Source organism: Erpetoichthys calabaricus, chromosome 10 (assembly GCF_900747795.2).
Source record: "Erpetoichthys calabaricus chromosome 10, fErpCal1.3, whole genome shotgun sequence".
Taxonomy (NCBI): Eukaryota; Metazoa; Chordata; class Cladistia; order Polypteriformes; family Polypteridae; genus Erpetoichthys; species Erpetoichthys calabaricus.
In genome coordinates, this window is record NC_041403.2 from 83,598,499 (window position 1) to 83,617,089 (window position 18,591).

General features: G+C 38.2%; 1 protein-coding gene across 1 annotated transcript in view; it reads right to left on the minus strand.

Moving 5' to 3' along the window:
* Nucleotides 1–12,020: 12,020 nt before the first annotated feature.
* Nucleotides 12,021–18,591, minus strand: part of wls (Wnt ligand secretion mediator) — a 59,238-nt gene continuing 52,667 nt past the window's right edge. Inside the window, exons 10-12 of the mRNA XM_028811515.2 lie at nucleotides 17,667–17,750; nucleotides 14,280–14,433; nucleotides 12,021–12,819 (exon numbers count right to left, since the gene is read on the minus strand). Coding sequence (XP_028667348.1) covers nucleotides 12,719–12,819; nucleotides 14,280–14,433; nucleotides 17,667–17,750 — 339 coding nt within the window. The 3' untranslated portion in view covers nucleotides 12,021–12,718. The remainder of the gene's footprint in view (nucleotides 12,820–14,279; nucleotides 14,434–17,666; nucleotides 17,751–18,591) is intronic.

Sequence of the window (18,591 nt, forward strand, 5' to 3'; positions counted from 1 at the left end):
TGGTCCCTTTGATCGCTCCATGTTATTTGAATAACTGTGGTAATCCTGGAGCTAATACATGCCAATGAGCGCTGACTCCTGACCCAGGGAGATGCGTGCATTTATCAGACCAATGACCCCCTGCCTGGTTTGCAGTTAAAAAGCTTGTAGTTAGATCTTGGGGACTGAGCTGGTAGTCCACCTTGAAGCGAGCTGCCGCTTGCTCCAGCCCCTGCCTCTCGGTGCCCCCTCGATGCTTTGACCGGGCCAGAGGGGTCCGAAAATTAGAGTGTTCAAAGCAGGCCCCCAAGCCTGGTTCTATTTTGTGAGTTTCCTGATCTGGGGCGATGATTAAGAAGGACTGCTGGGGGCATTCACATTGCGCTGCTAAAGGTGAAATTCTTGGACTGAAAGCATTTGCCAAGAATGTTTTCATTAATCAAGAACGAAAGTTGGATGTTTGAAGACTATCAGATACTGTCATAATTTCAACCATAGTGTCTGTGTCTGTCCGTTTGCTATGACTGGCATTCCAGCACAAGTGCATTGCATTTGTCATTCCAACAAATGGCACATCACAAACATTAACACTACTTTTATGAATCCCATACCCAATAGCATAAAAACTGAGACATACACATTGCATTTGTCATTCGAACAGATGGCATATCACAAACCTTTGTAGTAATACATTTTATTACTACAAATGTTTGGGATACGCTATCTGCTGGAATAAGGGGAGCTGCCCAGGGACCAGCCTTAGGACATGCCCAAACCTCCTGAACTTGCTCCTCTCAATCCTAAGGAGCAGCGACTTTATTCTGAGGCTCTCCTCATCCTATCATGGTATTTCTGCCTCCTTTCTGCCACGTGTACTCACAACCTCTTTCTTTCGGTCATTATTTACAGCTCAGGACCTTAGGTAAGTACATGGATGTAAATCGACCATTAAGCCAAGTGTTTTGTTTTTAGACACAGCTCCCGCTTCACCACCACAGACGGCTACAGTGCTGACTGTACAGCTGCCATCGCTCCAATCCACTTGTCGATCAACATGTTCCTTTTATCCATCGCTTGTGAAAAAGGTGCCAGGATACTTGAACTCTTCAACTAAGAACAGTTGTCCCCCCAGTTCCCCCACCCCAGGACTACCTCATCTGCATAAATCAATAGTGCTATCACTAGCCTCCCCAACTGAACATCCTTAGATACTTGGCTGTGCCTTTATATCCTGTCCATGAAAACACAAACCCATATAGCCCACCTGGCCTTAGCTCAAAACATTGATATGAAGCTGTCTTTTGGACTCACCACCTGCAAGATGAAGGGTGGGGCCAATTTAGTTGCAGGTATAGGTGGCAAAAACCTACATGGACTAAATCCTGACGATGAAAACCAGCTTTAGGAACTTGGAACATTACCTTGCAGGAAGGAAGTGTCAGATTTAATACTTTCTGGCTGTTAAAAAGCAGATAACCCAGCTGAAAATAAGGATGCTAGGCCCTTAATAAAATATAAAAAGATAGCAGAGGGAATAAAACTTTGTGGCTGCTACATCTAAAGCAGGGACATGTGGAACAGTGGAAATGAGTAGACAAAGCCAAGACATCTAGAGCTTTACAGACCTCCAACATCACAAAGTTACAGAAGCCAGTAAAGAGAGCAAATCTGGTGCAAATTATAAGCATGCTGGGATAACCTGGAAGTATCCTTTTAATAGCCGACGGTAATAGGCACTAGCCGAGTTGGAAGCTGAGAGATGATCTGCTTCAAAACAAAAACCCAAATGACAAGAGGAGTATAAAACAGAGGTTTAGAGAGAGAGAGAGAGAGAGAGAGAGAGACATTTTATAATAGTTTAAGGTAGGCAAGAGGACAAGCCATTTTATCCATAGACAAGAGCCCAAAGACCCATAAAGGTGGACTTACAGTGTTTGCTCCCCTGTGTGCTTTTCTTGTTTAATAAGAACTCTGTTTCTGGACATTTTTCTTGTTGCAGTTTGTGTATCAGTATTTTTAGCTGGTAACTAAAGTTTGTTCACCTCCTAGGTAAGCAAAGAATATAAATGGTCCAGGTAAAATGCTGCATGTTTCAGGAAATGGAAGCATCACTGAACAAGTGATATGGAAAAGAAGCTACAGTGTTTATCGGGTAAGTGGATTTCTGTTTTCTGTAAAATGAAACAAAGTTCTGTATTTGAATACATTCTTGTTTATCAAGGCATTGGGAAGTGGCAATGTGTTGTACTTTGTACATGTGACAATATTACTACTAAAGACCCAGAACAGAGCACCTCCTTGTGTTCACTAAAGACACACACACTCCATATTCATTTTTTAATTCCATCAACTTTAGTATAGGCGAGAAGCACTGAAAGGCAGTCTTTAGAACTGAACCCATAACACTGTTATTTGAAGTTCACATACCACCTCTGAGCAACACAGCAATCCCCAAACATGGGAACAGTCCTGGCTAGTGCTGTGGGCCCTATGTGCCACCTGAAGGAGCAAGATGTTCACGCAATATAATGTTTAGAACCCGAAGGCAGTGCTGTTTTATTTTTATTTTTTATTTTTACTAATTTTAATTAAAAGCAAATAACAAACTATACAATCAAATCAAACTTAACAAAACCAAAATTCAACCCCTACCCAAAATAAAGAAAGAAAGGAGAGTCAGCTAAGAAAGCAAATCTTTGAAGCAGCAAGAAAGGAAGAGTATCATCTTCCCTGATATAGAACATTATTCTAAAATGTTATTGATTAGGTACTGCCATGTTTTAGAAAAGGTTTGAACAGATCCTCTGAGTGAAAATTTGTTTTTTTCCAACTTCAGAAGGTCTGTAGGACTTCAGTTACCCACTAACTTAAACGTAGTGGGTTGCGGTTCTTCCAGTTGAGCAAGACAAGTCTACGTGTTAGTAGTGAGGTAAAGGCAATTACAGTTTGTTTGTCCTTCTCCACTTTAACGCCATCTGGGAGTGCACCAATCACAACTGTTAATGGGTCAGGAGTGATTGTGACACCAAGGCTATCTGATAGGTATTCAAAGATTTTTGTCCAGAATGATGTCAATTTGGTACACGCCCAAAACATGTAGCCCAGTTACTCTGGAGCTAGATTGCAGCCTTTACAGGTTGAATCTTGCCCTGGAAGCATTTTGGATGGTTTTAACCAAGATAAATGCACTTGACAGAAAATTTTAAGTTGAATAATTGAGTGCTTTGTGCACATGGAGCTAGACTATATTCTGTGCATGGCTGCCTTCCGCTCCATTCCTGAAATGTTAAGTGAAAGATTCTTTCTCTGCGGTGGGTTGGCACCCTGCCTGGGATTGTTTCCTGCCTTGTGCCCTGTGTTGGCTGGGATTAGCTCCAGCAGACCCCCGTGACCCTGTGTTCAGATTCAGCGGGTTGGAAAATGGATGGATGTAAGATTCTCTCTCCATTGTGCCCTGGGATCTTTGAAAGGTAGGGACTTTAAAATGTTTTTATAAATTGTGGAGATGCTATCTGAATCTACAAAACTGGTCAATATTTCTTCTGGAATAGAAATAGGTGGAAGGTGAGGAAAATTGGCCAGGTTCCGTTTAGCAAAGTTTCTAGCTTGGAAGTAGTGGAAAAATTGTGTTGACAAGAAGTTAAATTTGAAGCTTAATTGCTTGTAGGATGCAAAAACATTATCGATGTACAAGTCTCTAAAAGTTTTAATCCTGGACATTTTCTGATTGGAAAAAGCAATGGTGATAGGGGACATCCTTGTCAAGTACCACGTTTAAGTTTGAAGTAGTCTGAAATAATGTTGTTAATATGAACTGAGGCTTCTGGACTAGTATAGAGTAGTTTGATCCATGTACATATGTTTGGGCCAAACCCATATTTGTGCAATGTAGTCCCATTCAACCATATCAAACGCTTTTTCTATATCCAAAGATAGTAAGATCTCTGGGGTATTAGATTTAATGGGTGAATATATTATATTAAACAAACATCAAAGATTAGAAGCTAAATTTCTGCCTTTAATAAATTCGATTTGATCTTGTGATATTACAGAAGGAAGCACTTTCTCAATCCTTCTACTGTTGTGGGAAAGATTTGAATTAAACAAACAGAATTTCTGTATGGGCAATCAGAATTTAGACTTTATTGAATAGATGCACAAAAGCCATCTTATTTCAATGAATTGAGAGTCATAAGTCTGGCAATACCTCATTTTAATATAATTTCTTATCATACGATTACCTGACTGTATATTTTTCAAATCATTATCTGACTCCAGCATTCCTGTGTTTTTACTTAGTCACCAATATTTTGTAATGTCTAATAAACATTGAGAAGTTTCTAAATGGATGTAATTGCAATACAATACAATACAATTTATTTTTAATATAGCCCAAAATCACACAAAGAGTGCCACAATGGGCTTTAACAGGCCCTACCTTTTGACAGCCCCCCAGCCTTGACTCTCTAAAAAAACAAGGAAAAACTTCCAAAAAACCCTTGTAGGAAAATGTTTCAGGAAATGGAAGAAACCCTGGGAAAGGCCCCTTTCCAGGTAGGTCGGGTGTGCAGTGGGTGTCAAAAAAAGGGGGTAAATACAATACAATACACAAAACAGAACAAGTTATCCTCAATACAATATAATATTGCAATAGAAATACTACAAGTACAGAGCAGAATTCAACAGTAGATAATATTACATAATATGATTTGTATTTGTTCAGAGTCCCATTACCTTGGCCCAAAGGGTATATTGGTCAACTGGCCGAAGGAGTGACCCCATCTTCTGTTCACCTGTCGCATTCCTTCCCTCTGACTTGTAAATTTTACCAATGTATTCTTGTCCTCAATGGGCACAAATAATCTCCTAAAGGACATGATTACCTTTCTACCATTATCATATGACTTAAGAACTATATTGCTGCCTTCTGGTCACAGGAGTGTCCATCTCTTATTTACTTGGCTCATTCCAAAACTTCATTTTTGTAACTAGTGATATGAGCTTTAGCCTTTAATATTTAACTCTTACATTGCCTGAGGCTATCAGCTACACTCACTGCATGTTGAAGCTAGCTATTGAAATATATGTTTTAACATTTTAATTGGACTAAGACTTTCATTATTTATAGTTTTAATTTCTATACTAGCTAGAACTGTGGAGAGTATCTTACCGTTATTATTCAGGAGTGAGACTGCTCTGCATGATGCACATTGTAGTAAGTCCTTATATTTCTTAGGTAAGATGGAAATTGATATTTTGCAAAATGTTTCAGGTAGAATTTTGTTGTCGTTAGCTTCTGTAAATGTCGCTAATAATAGTGGAGCTAACTTATTTGATTTTTTTTTAAAATTCCACTGGGTAGCTATCAGAGCCAGTTGTTTCCCACTTTGAAGTGAGTCTATAATGTCTAACAATTCCGAGAGTGTCAGAGGTTTATCCCATTTCATAGCACTAAGAGTATCTAGCTGTGGCTTCTGTAATGAGACAAAGAACTCATTACATTGTGTCTTATCTTCTTTGTGCCGAGTGAAATATTAGTACTTACAGTACTCTATAAATGTGTGGGTTATATTTTTATGTTCCATAAGTTTTTCTTCATCTATGTTGGTAATTGCTGTTATTTCATTGCAGACTTCCTGCTTGTAGATTTGTTGAGCTAAGATCTTATTAGCCTTCTCTCCATGTTCATAACAGTGATATCTTGATTTAAAGATAAGCTGTCCCAATTCTTTAGTAGTCAAGAGGTTAAATTCTGATTGCAAAACCTGTCTTTTCCTATAAAGTGCCTCATTTGGTGACCTGACATATTCTAGATCTATTCTGGTAATTTCACTGTTTAACTTAGACGCTTTCTTGGTTTCCAGTTTTTTTTTTTTTTAAAAGATACTGTATGAAATAATCTGTCCTCTTAAAAATTCCTGAGTTTCCCAGAGTATACTGTACATGCAGAACCCCCTAAGGATGCATTTGTCTCCAGAAAAAAATCAGTTGCTTGGATATGGATGAAGTATGGTGCTCATTAGCTAATGTTAGGGAGTTAAGATGCCAACTATTAAGTACCATAATCAGAGGGGTGTGGTTGGAAATAACAACACGATGTACTTACATGATTTGATAATGGGCAAAAAATGATTGTCTATGAAGAAATAATCAATTCTTGAATAACAGTGGTGCACTTGTGAGGAGAAGGAATATGGTCTAAGGTTTGGATTTAAAAACCTCCATGGGTCTGATAAGTTCTGATCCATTACAAACTATGAAATTATTTTTTCAGTATTACATGTTATCGCCACTGTAACTAAAGACCTGTCCAAGTTTAGATTTAAAACACAATCTCCAGCCATTATATTTTTATGAGTGTTCAAATTAGGAATATATGCAAATACATTTTGGATGAAATCTTTATCATCTATATTAGGAGCATAAATATTTATCAGAATCACTTAAGTATTAAATAAATTGCCCATAACTATGGCATATCGCTCTTCAGGATCACATATTACGTCTGGCACTATAAATGGGATAGTTCTATATATTAAGATTCCCACACCCTTATTTTTCTTTCTATAGCAGGAATGAAAAATGTACCCAATCCAATCCCTTTGCAACTAAAACTAGTCCTTTCTTTTTATGCAAGTCTCCTGTAAAAATACTGTCTTGGCATTTAACCTGTTAAGTGAGTGAATGCTTTCTTTCTCTTTAATTCACGATTGAAACCTTTGACATTCCAGCTCACAAAATTCAGTATTTGGTCATAAAACAAAATAAAACAGTGCGGATCCAGAATACAATTAACCCCTCCGCAGCAGTGTAGAAAAGGTTAAAACTGAGGTATCTTGAATGTACATTCCCAATACAATAAATCAAGGATATGAATAGGAAAAAAAAACACCCTGTAAATACCTAATTACTTTGTAGTTGCCAAGAAATATAGTACATACATTAATTAAAAGAGATTCCAATATAATATAATAATTGGTAAAAAAAAAAAAGGGAACTGTAGCTGAAAAGAAAATAGAATGTATAGTTACAGCAAAAGTCACATTACAAATGTCCCAGTTGCAAGTTGTAAGTAGAATCTTCTTTGCCTTGTTAGAACACGGTACGAGTCATGATTGTGTTTCAAAAGGATGTCAGGATCAGTCTGCTTGGCTCTTTTTCTGCTTCATTTGGAGAGCTAAAAATGTAAAAATGACTTTCAATATTCACTTTTAATGTGGCAGGGTGCAAGTGGCTGTATATGATATCAGCACAGCATAGACAATGTTTAATACTGTACTATGTGGTGCGTTTAGCAGCTGTTTCATGGGAGAAATCTGGGAAAATACAAATGTGGTTATTTTCAAATATAATCTCTCTCTGTCTGAAAATGGACACGACATTTTGTTTGTCCTGTAGTTTGTCGAATCAGATAATAAGGCAATCGGTTTGAGGCATTTGATCCACGTATACAGTAGGCTGCTGAGATCTCAGTGTCTGATTTGAAGTCCTCTCCAGTTATTTTAGAGAATAGTTCTGCTATGAACTTCACTTGGTTTGGATTTTCATGTTTTTCAGGATGACCTTCGATTCTGATGTTGTTCCATCTATATCTGTCTTTCAGCTCAGCCAGTTCGTCAGCGAGCACTTTGCATTGTGATTTTGCAGAGGTTGCCTTTTCATTAGTGGCAGAAGTCACTTGTTCCACTATTTCAATGTGAGTTGTAAACATTTGCTTAACATCTTCAAGCTGAAAAGTGAGTACTCTAATTTTACTCTGTAATTTACTCATATTTTCCTGTATTTTTTCATCAATTTTTCCTAGAATCTCTATAAAGACTGCAGTAAACTTGTTTGTTAAATGTTTCTCCGTGTTTTTTATATCTTGATGCTGTTTCTCACTCTTCCTGTTTAGGTCCATTATTTCTTTCTTTTTATCCTGCTTTATATCACTCTTTATATCATCTATGTCCCCTCTGAGTGCAGCAATCATTTCCTTCAGACAAAAAGTGCATTTCAGCCTTCTTTGCACTACGTAGGCACAGTTGTGAGTCAGGGTGGGATTGGTACAGTTGATGCGGCTGACTCAGGGGGAGTATTAGCTGCAGATGACAGCTCAGCTCCAATAGCCCTCCTGAAATCAACAAATCCTTCTTTCCCATCTGTACATCGTGTCTTAGTATTGGTGTTGTCCCATCTCGCTTTAAGTGCTACAGCTGGACAGATGGGAAACAAGGACGGCTTTCTGTGTATAACTGAGTAGACAGCCATCTGGAAGATGATTTTCGGCAAGTTGTTTTTGATGTGCCATTCAAAATGGAAGAGATGAACACAGAAGAAGTTTGTGATACAGACCACGATTATGCACGTCCTCGTTCACCAGGTATGCTTATATGTTTTAATATAATGATTTTTAATGTAATCTTTATTAAAAATCCACTGTACCACTTATGTGACTAACATAGAAACGGCAATCAAGAGCTAATCTAAATCTAATACCGATATTCAATATTTGTTCCCAGTAACAGAAATTATAACCGCAGTGAATATCAAAACACAATTATCTGTGAAACCTGCATCTTACCACTATCTCCATATCCAACTTGTTTTAGTACTACTCACATACAAAGAACAGAAGAAAATGAAAACTGCTTCATTCATAAGTTAGCATGGCATATTATGCTAGCCAGCAAAACAGCATTAACAAGAGAGCACTTGCCTTTTTTGTGAAAATATTTGTATTCTTTTTTCAAGTTTTTTACATGACATGCTGCGCTCCACTAATCGTGTAACATATGCCATGGTAAGTTTGAGAAGCTTTTTGAGAGAACAGCTGAACAACAGTCCTAATTGCTCCATTGTGTCTGCTGACCACCATTCAACAGGAAGTTAATTATCCCAGCAAGAAACTGGCAGGAAGTTGTCATAAATACCTGTGAAAGTGGTCTGTAGAAAATAAAATCTAAAACATGAATGTGTCAATTGGGATTTGTATGTATTTAATGTTTTGTGGAATGTTGTGATGGACACAGAAATTGTGAGTCTAAGTTACTTGTGCTGCAACACTTCAGTCACAAGAGGGCAATGTTTTACAAAGAGAGGCCAGCTGGGAGCAGAACTTCAGTCATCACTAAACTAGAAAGGAGGCTGTATTTAACAGAATAAAAATAAATGCAGATTTTAAATGAGTTATTCCATGTCAAAAATAAAAAGTAATTTTCATTACAGACTTAATAATCCTATAAATTCTATTTGTACTATACAATACAGAAAGGCTAAAGGCAACTGAATATCCCAATATACCTGTATTATCAATTTCCACATCCATACCATCATCATCATCATCAGCATGTCACATAGCTTGTACTAAGATTAGGGACCCTTCAGGTGCAATCAAGAACACTTTTTTTTTCTTAGACAACAAACTAACCCCGTCTTTAAATAAGGCATGCATTATTAAATGCACAGACCTTCATAACCTCTCAAGGCGTGTCTACTCTTCTCAACAATGGGCTCCAGATTGAGGACTCAGAAATAAATTTGTCTCTTACAAAACAGGAGGAAGACATATAAAAGGTATTTGAACTCTTCTGACTTGGAACAGGCACATTGCCATGGAATAAAAGTTGAAGTCCAAGCATAAACTTTTGTGATAGAGCCGTTTACTGGAGCATGATGAGGTGGTACAAACAACCGAAATCAACATGGAAAAGTCACCGGAAAGTAATCAACCAATCCTATGACCTTGTCACAAAGTAAAAACCACAAATATCCAAAAAAAGGTAAACCTGAAACAGTGCCCTTGTCCCATAAGAGGGTCTCTAAGGCTGCCAAGATCCCTCATCCTCTCTCTCTCTTCAGCATAGGTACACTTTGTAAAACTGGTACCAAGGCCTCTGCAGCAAGAATTAAAGTGCAGGCTTCATCATACGAGTTCAGGTTTCCTGCAACAGCAAGTGTGTTTTCTTGACTATGTACAGTATGCTTCAGAGTGCATCAGTGTGTGTTGCGGCTGGGTGAGGAATGAGAAGCCAGGGAGAATAAATGTTGGGGTGCCAAGCTCAGTCATCTCCAATTAACTCTTGAAGGCTTTTATTAACATCAAAAATAAACAAGCCCCCTATGGTGCAGATATAAACAAATCAAAAGCAGATTGTCTCTTAGGACATATAAGTGTAAGGTTTTTCCAAAAAGTAGGCCAGAAGGATGGAATTCCATTCTGCGGGTGCTTGGATAATGGAATGATACCTTCTTACAGGTAGCCTGAGACCTTATTGGCAGCAGTCAGATGACCTCACTGGGTATCTTCGCGCCACTGTGGGTTGAAAGGAAGAGGACATGGTTAGCGGCAGTGCCCCTCTTGTCCTGGGGTGGTATTAAGTACCTTAGATGAGCTGGACAGTGACACTATGACATGCATGTGTGACAGTGTGTAAAGTTAGAGGTGTAGACTTACATTTTACAACTGAGTTGGCCCCAGTTGGATGGGTTGTTCTGCTAGGTTTTCATGCCACCTTCTTTCATTAATGAATACAGTAAAAATGATCACACATGCAAAGCTGGATTAAGGTCCCTGCATAATTTAATAAATCAGCTCTGCACTTTAACAATTCATGCATGGACACCAGATTATTTCATACAGAGGTGGCATTTCATGTCGCAGGGCAAGAGTGTTGGGTTTGGTCCCCCTTGGTGACAAAAACTACATTTTTGGCCAAAAGTTAGCAGAGGAAGCACAGGAAACAAAAAAAAAAAAAAAAGAGGCCTTTTCAGCTGCTGAGCACAGGGTGGATTTGTTATGCTTTGTGGTTGCAAGGCCATCAGTGCTGCAGTGAATGTTACGTTCTTGGAAGGAATATAGGATTTAACTAAATATTAGCTTGACCAAGAAGCTAAGTTTATAAAGAAATGGAAGGTGAAGAGATATTGGATATTTCAGCAAGATCACTCAAAAAAACTTTTTTTCATTTTAAGTATGAGGAACGTACTGGAAAGTAAGATTAGGTTTTTTGGAACAGCATCACCAGGCCCAAGATTTGTATATTACAACCTCTGCAAAACCCTCAAAAATGTAGCATTTCCAAGGGTCCTAAAAGCACTTCTGAGCTGGAAGAGTTCTGCAAGAAAGAGGTGGAAAAAAAAAATAAAGACCCTTGACTTACTACAGCACGTGATGGACTTGTAAGCTGTCATTTCCACAAATGAGGAGTTACCAAGTACTGCGGTGCTCAAACTCCTGCACATGCTCTACTCCTCACCATGTTCCCAAAAACAAACACACACACACACAAATACCACATGGGTGCTTTTTATTTGGTGAATTTAGCAAATTACAATGTCAAGATATTGGGCAGGTAGGACTGCCAGGGGTTGTGTGTTAACTAAAACATGCCCCTTTGAAGACATGTGCCCAAACTATTGCCTTTTACCTTTTTTGTTAGTTTCTGGACCAGAAAATCTGAAAATCAGCAGAGAAAAATCTACAAAGACCTGAATGGAGCACAAAAATTGCATGGCAGAATCAGGCTGGCTTCGGAGTGTTTGCTTGATTTGCAGTTTACAGTTCCAATTCAGTGTTTAAGCATCGAGGGGTCAGGACTGAAATTTGCCCACAATCCACACAAATCTGCAGCACTATTGATCTGCCTCAACTTTCTTTCCACGAAAAACAGCATGAGGCTCATATTGAAATGTGTTTTATAAATCAATTACCAAAGCAATGCTTTAATATGGTAAAAAGTATTTTATTTTCACTTAGCAAAAAAAGCAGATGGTTATTACTACACGCAGTGTGACCATGTTTCAAGGTAAAAGATAACACTTTGCTTTACCATTAAAAAAATGTTTTACAAATCGTAACAGAATATATAGATTTATGTATATAAAAAAAATCTACAACATGAACTTCTAACATACATTACAAACCAACAAGTTTAAACAGTTGGCATAATCCTTTCAAACTTGTAACTTTAAATAGATAAAATACATGTACAAAGTAGTATTACCAAAATGTAATGATTTGCACATTTCATTAGGGTTCAGGGTTTTTTTTCGGAGGGGGGGGTCCAACACCCCTCATGCAGAACACTTTCACAAAGCTTACCATGAAGTACCGTGTTGAACATTTTTAAAGGGAATTACTTTTGCAGCATTGGAAGGTGCAGACGTCTTGTTTGGTGCTTTGTACAGAGTGGTAAAAATGGACAAAAATCTGCTTTCCCATCATACACATTGCACTGCATATATTAACAGAAAAAAGTGCACTCTTAGGATTAAAGATGCAGCTCTCTAGTCAAACATACAAACAGTAATCAAGGTGTAGTAAGGGCTCCATTTTGAATAGTTTGATACATGAGCAGAATTCCATACGTTAAGAGAATTTCATGCTTGAAAAGGGAAATGATTTTTACTCCACATCCTTGCCTGCCATTGTTAGATGACTCAATACAAATGGATCGGTAATTCAATCACGTTTCATCTCAAATAAAGATGTGCTGAAGGAAGGAGAAAAATCAGCTGTCTGAAACAAGTAGGCAAGAATGACTGAATCGGGGTTGAGGTGGAGTCTGCAAAAATCTCCAAAACATGTCTTACTTGGTCCAGTCTGCTCAATGTTTGTCTGCATGAAGTTCTTCAAAATGAGCAGAACAGGGATGTTGACAGTGGCCCTGTTAGCGATTTGGGGGGTGGGAGGAGGATTGGGTGTATCAATGCATGCGACAGACTGAGCAAGCATGCAGACTAGTGCCAGTTTGCCTGGTTACTCTTGTGCCTCTTTGCCGGACATCCTATAGATTTCTGTTGGACCATCAACATGAGTGATGGTAGTGGTTAACTGTATGTCCTCCCTGTGTAGGAGATCTTGGAGTGAACAGTGGGAACAAAGAAAAAGAGGAAAAAACATTTAAACTTGCACAGCAAACCACAAAAGAAAACTGCAGTACCTACATGAGATTCTCAGGATAAATGGCAAACAAGCCATTTAACTACTAAACCACAGTGTTGAATCAAACCGTTTTGTTACTTTACTACTTGTGCCAGTCTATGATAAAAACTTCACTATATAGTGTTCTCTCAATCTCTCTCCCTCATTTAAACAGATGTTGGCAAAATAAATAAATAAATAAAAAGTGCCACCAAACTAACACTGCAGAAATAATGGAAAATTACTTTTATTGTCTATACACTAATAAAATATACACAAAATGTGATGCAAGTCATGTATTTAGCATCTGTTGATACTTTGGAAGTTTGAAAAAGAAAAAACAAAGCCATTATAAGTTAACTATTTAAACTTTTTTCACGTTGTCATTATGGGGTGTTGTGTGTAGAATTCTTTGGAAAAAAATGAATTTAATCCATTTTGGAATAAGGCTGTAACATAACAAAATGTGGAAAAAGTGATGCGCTGTGAATACTTTCTGGATGCACTGTATCATTATTTGGAACACATGCATTTTATGTGTGTTCAGTGTCTACAAAGATCTACATTATGTAAGTATAGCATAACAGAAATGTTGAACACATACTTAAAAGAAACTTTTTTCATATTTTATTACCTACGATAAAATTTTGACATTAAGTGTATAATGTGTGAAGACTGAAGTCCAAATATCAAATAAGCACTTTCACAAAAGGTACAAGTATGACAAAACAAGTACACTTTTATTCAAGACTATAACCAAAGAAAAAGAAATCGGGCTAGTCTACTTAGTTGTCACGACTGCTTTGGTAGTACAGTGGTAAGAACTGCTGACTCATAATCAAGCCTTGCCACGTCACAAAATAAACGTTTTGAGCAGTGAGCTGCTCTTATTGTTACTATTATACAATAAAAACATACATCTGATTTGCGAACGGATTTAAGATGGGCTGGGTTTACGAGTTTTTTCGTAGGCTTTGGTAATTCTAGTGTTAAGCGATGAACCTTTATCTGGCAAACCCTCTTAACATCTGTCTGCACTCCTACAACTTCCTGACCACCTCCGCAAGAGCAACAGGTCCCTTTACTACAAAGGGCTCAATGCCCCAGCTTGCACCTGACCTGATCACTGAACAAGAGTTTCCTACAAAATTTCAAGCATGACATTTACAGCCTTTTCTCATGGTTTCCCCCAAACTACAGATCTGACCTTGGACATAAGCATACTGCTAGTGACACAAACACCATGACTAGTGAAAGTCCTATACTATGTCACTTTTGCCAAATAAAAACTTTGCTGAAATTCAGTACCAAGTTATGTCTGCTCAATAATGTATTTAAAAATAAACAATTAAGAAGAAGAATGAGATAAAAGTAAGCAATCTAAAAGTTGCCTCACCATTTGATTGTTCATCTCCATAGCGTTTATGTGAAGGTGCGTAAAGAAACATGATGGCAAACACATACAAGTTCCACATTCCATATATACCAGTGAAAAAGGCACTGTTCACCTGCACAGTGTGTCCACCCCAATGCCAATGACCTTCACTGACCTGCAACACAAAGGAATTAAAGATGAAAATTTTAGCATCCACCTTAATAAATGGAGAATGTGTGCATCTGTCTGTGCGTTTGTCCGTCATTGCTATGTCTGTCATTCCAAAAGATGACGTATCACAAACATTTGTAGTAATGCATTTATACTACATGCGTTACAAAGTTCCAATAGATGCACTGCAAACGTTAACACCAAGACGTAAATGGACAGATGACTGGTAAATTCTCATCAATGCCTCTCTCTATTATTATAAGACACTGTAAAGTGCCACAAAAACTTAATTTTATCATGTTTTTTATTCCTGATGTTGGATCTCATTGGCTGAACTGGGCACTGTTACGGCTGCCTTCTGGAGATGAACACAAATAAAACTTGAGGTTTTAAATAACCACTTTCAGTACACAGTTAAGTTTTCAGGTGACGTGGTACTAGCAGGGAAGTGGTACAAGTCAGAAGATGAATTTGGGAGATAGAAGTGTTAACTTGGGACAGTGTTTGTCATGTGGTCAAGAACAGTGGGGATTAACCACTTATGCATGAGACAAAGATGTTGGTGTACGATGCAATAAACCCACAAGTCAATCAAAAAACAATAATGGTACTTTTACAAACCCAAAGTTGTCTTCATTCAAATCAATCATAAGCTTCCATGTTGTCTGCTCTTTCATTATTAAAATATGAGATTTGCACATGTATACCCCCAAGGCGAGCAGTGCGTCACAGCTAATTTAGCCTCCTTTTATCAAATGTCCCACCTTTGTTGATCTGCATACAGCAAAAGGCTCATTACCACTGGATCGCTGAGGTTCAGAGCATTCTAATGATGTGCTGTATAGTTGTGAATGATCGGTCATTTGTACTACATGTCACATCTGTATGTAAACAAATATAATACCTATGTAACAACTCAGGATAAAAAGTCTTGCAAAGCTGGTTCGATCCCTTTGGTGGTGTCACAGGGATAAAAGAAGTGGGGTTTGGGACGTTTAACACCGTGAACAAGTCTCATTCTCACAAGCTGGCAATGGCCTCCTGTGGCTCAAAAATGGCAGAGAAATACTGGTTTAGTTGTATGTGTCTATATGACTAGCTCGGTTTCAGAGTGCTACCAACAAAAGCACTGTCCCCACCCCTGTAAGCTGGAATGAAAAATGTATGCATAAAATTATATCAGTCGTGAAATGTAAGAAAAAAGTAACAAGAAAAAGAAATGTACCGGACTACAGTAGAGTATAATGTGTCTAGTGCAGCTCAAAAAACCCAATCTGTTGTACAAAATATAATGTCTCTCAGTGTCTAGTAGTAACCTAAATTATTTCAAGGATTAGCATAAAAATTTTTTGCAAGGTTTGGAGGAGTACATGTATACAATTACAAATTGTGTACTTGTTGTTTGAGAGTGAAAAATGTGTGTATACTATATGCACATCTTTTTCTAAAAAATAAGTCTAAATTTAACTGTAATACTTGTTTTGAGAAATTAAGTACAAGAAACGCAAGGTTTTCAAGAAGGGGGACATCTTGTGCCAAACAGTAGTACCCTAGGTTCTTGTCTATAAGCCGGACTCATGTATAAGCCGGAGACCAAAAATCATACGAATTTTTAAAATAAAATCGTATCATAGATAAGCCGGACTCATGGATAAGCCGAATGTACTATAACCTATAACTAATAGAAGGGAGGGAGGTCAGTGGTCTCACTCGCACCCATTTAATTTCTTTAAGGGGGGAGAGAGTGTGAGATATTGGCGTCTCTCTCACTCCCCGCATGGCGCGGTTGGAGCGGCCGGAGCGCGTTCTTTCTGCTCTGGGCATCGCCGAGTCAACACGCGCGCGTAGCGGTCATTTAAATTGTGATTTTATATGTAAGCATATTTAAATATATATCGCGGATTTTTTGCTGGTTCGCGGATTTCTGCGGACAATGGGTCTTTTAATTTCTGGTACATGCTTCCTCAGTTGGTTTGCCCAGTTGATTTCATACAAGGGACGCTATTGGCAGATGGCTGAGAAGCTACCCAACGTACTTTTCTCTTTCTCTCTCTTGCGCTTTCTCTGATCCTGACGTAGGGGGTGTGAGCAGGGGGGCTGTTCGCACACCTAGACGATAGGGACACTCGTCTAAAAATGCTGAAAGATTATGTTCATGTTGCTCCCCTCTGTGCAGCTGCACGGTGCTTCGCATACTTAAAAGCTCAAAGGGCACGTATTGATTTTTGACTGAAAAACAAACTCTGTCTCTCTCTTTGTCTGCTCCTGACGGAGGGGGTGTGAGCTGCCGCCTTCAACAGCTTTGTACCGGCAGTGCTTCGCATACCTAAATGCCAAACAGCACCATTGATTTGTTTGCTAGAGATTGTTTTCTCTATGTGACATTCTGTGCTCCTGCCACACACACCTTTGAAGAGGAAGATATGTTTGCACTCTTAATTGTGAGACAGAACTGTCATCAAATGTTTGTTTGCAGTGTTTGAATAACGTTCCTGTCTCTCTACAACCTCCTGTGTTTCTGCACAAATCTGTGACCCAAGCATGACAAAATAAAAATAACCATATAAACATATGGTTTCTACTTCGTGGATTTTCTTATTTCGCGGGTGGCTCTGGAACACAACCCCCGCGATGGAGGAGGGATTACTGTATAAGCCGATATTCTATTTTTTCATTTTCACAACTTTTTTCCTTAGATAAGCCGCGGCTTATAGACAAGAACTTAGGGTACTTTGAAATGCTAAAGGATGACACACAAAAGAAACTTGACTCCAGGTCTTGTGCACCATAAAGTGTCTTGGTTATGTACTGTAAGATCCAGTTTTTTGGAGAAAAATCACTAAAACATACATTTTAATTTGGTTTATGCCAGTGTAAACAGGGGCTTTTAATCATATACTTTCGTTGAAAAATTTAAAGTGTTGTACTTGCTGCTCCTCTTCAGCCAATTGCAGCTCATTTATTACAATAAAGGAGTAATAGCCATTTATTTTTGGGTATTTAAATTAGTTCTAATAATGCCCAAGTCCCATAGTGCATAAGAGACTGAAGAGGGTTATGCCTAGCCATCGATGTACGACTGCTGAGGCATTAAAATATTCTTATTGGGATTACATCCCTCTTGTATTTTGGAAATAAAAACTAAAGATTTTGGCTGTGTGTTCTGGGTCAGGCAGGGTACAAACAAGTATCACGACTGTTTGTGTTGGTTGGCTTAGCATAGCAATAAATACACACCTGGCTGATAATGAAGAAAATGACAGTCAAAGCTGCACAAGCCAAAGTGACCAACATCAGAAACTTGAACCGAAAAATCAGACCCTGAAAAAGAAATATTTGTTTAAATAGTACACTTAATTAGAAAGGACCATTCACCAAAATGTTCAATAAGCCTAGACAAATTCCTGTGTATTACAGCACAATATACGCACTAGCAGCATGCAACATAAATGTCATCAATATATGTCAGATATTACGATACTGCCTTTGATGGAGAACAAGCACACAAAGAAAAGCACCATAATACATGTGATTCAGATCAGAAGCACTCTTATAATGTGGAGCACTCTACCAAGAAAAACGGTCAAGTTATCACTTGAAAGATCAAATCTTTTCTGCTTTACTTTGAGCAAAATGAATACGTAGTACTATGTTCAAGGTCCAGAGTTGTATGCTCACTCCAGTACCAAACATTTCATAAAGTGAATGTGGGTTTAACATGCCTGAACAGGGTGCTGTTAACACTCAATTCTGGACAGTAAATACAGTACTATTTTCACAATAGAGTAGAAATTATCACATTTTTTATTTAGCAACTTGTTCCAATCTATGGCACATTTTATGTCTAACTGGCACAGACAGGCCAGGAAGAATGGGATTAATAAAATTATCTATCTACAAAGCAGCTGGCAGGACATCCATGAAGTTCACATTAAGCCACTAGATGGCATTGGAGAAGCCTAAAATTCTTCCACCAATCAAAATCTTTTTTTCCTTGTCCAGGATAAGAAAGTTGTGTCATTTCAGAAGTAACAGTAGTAGGTAAAAGCCAACACAGCAGATCTGTCCTCAACAGGGACAACTCTGTCACAAGCTTAGTCTCACACTCAGTTTCAGAATGCCATTCACACTAACAGTATCACTCTAGGCTGTAAGAAGACGT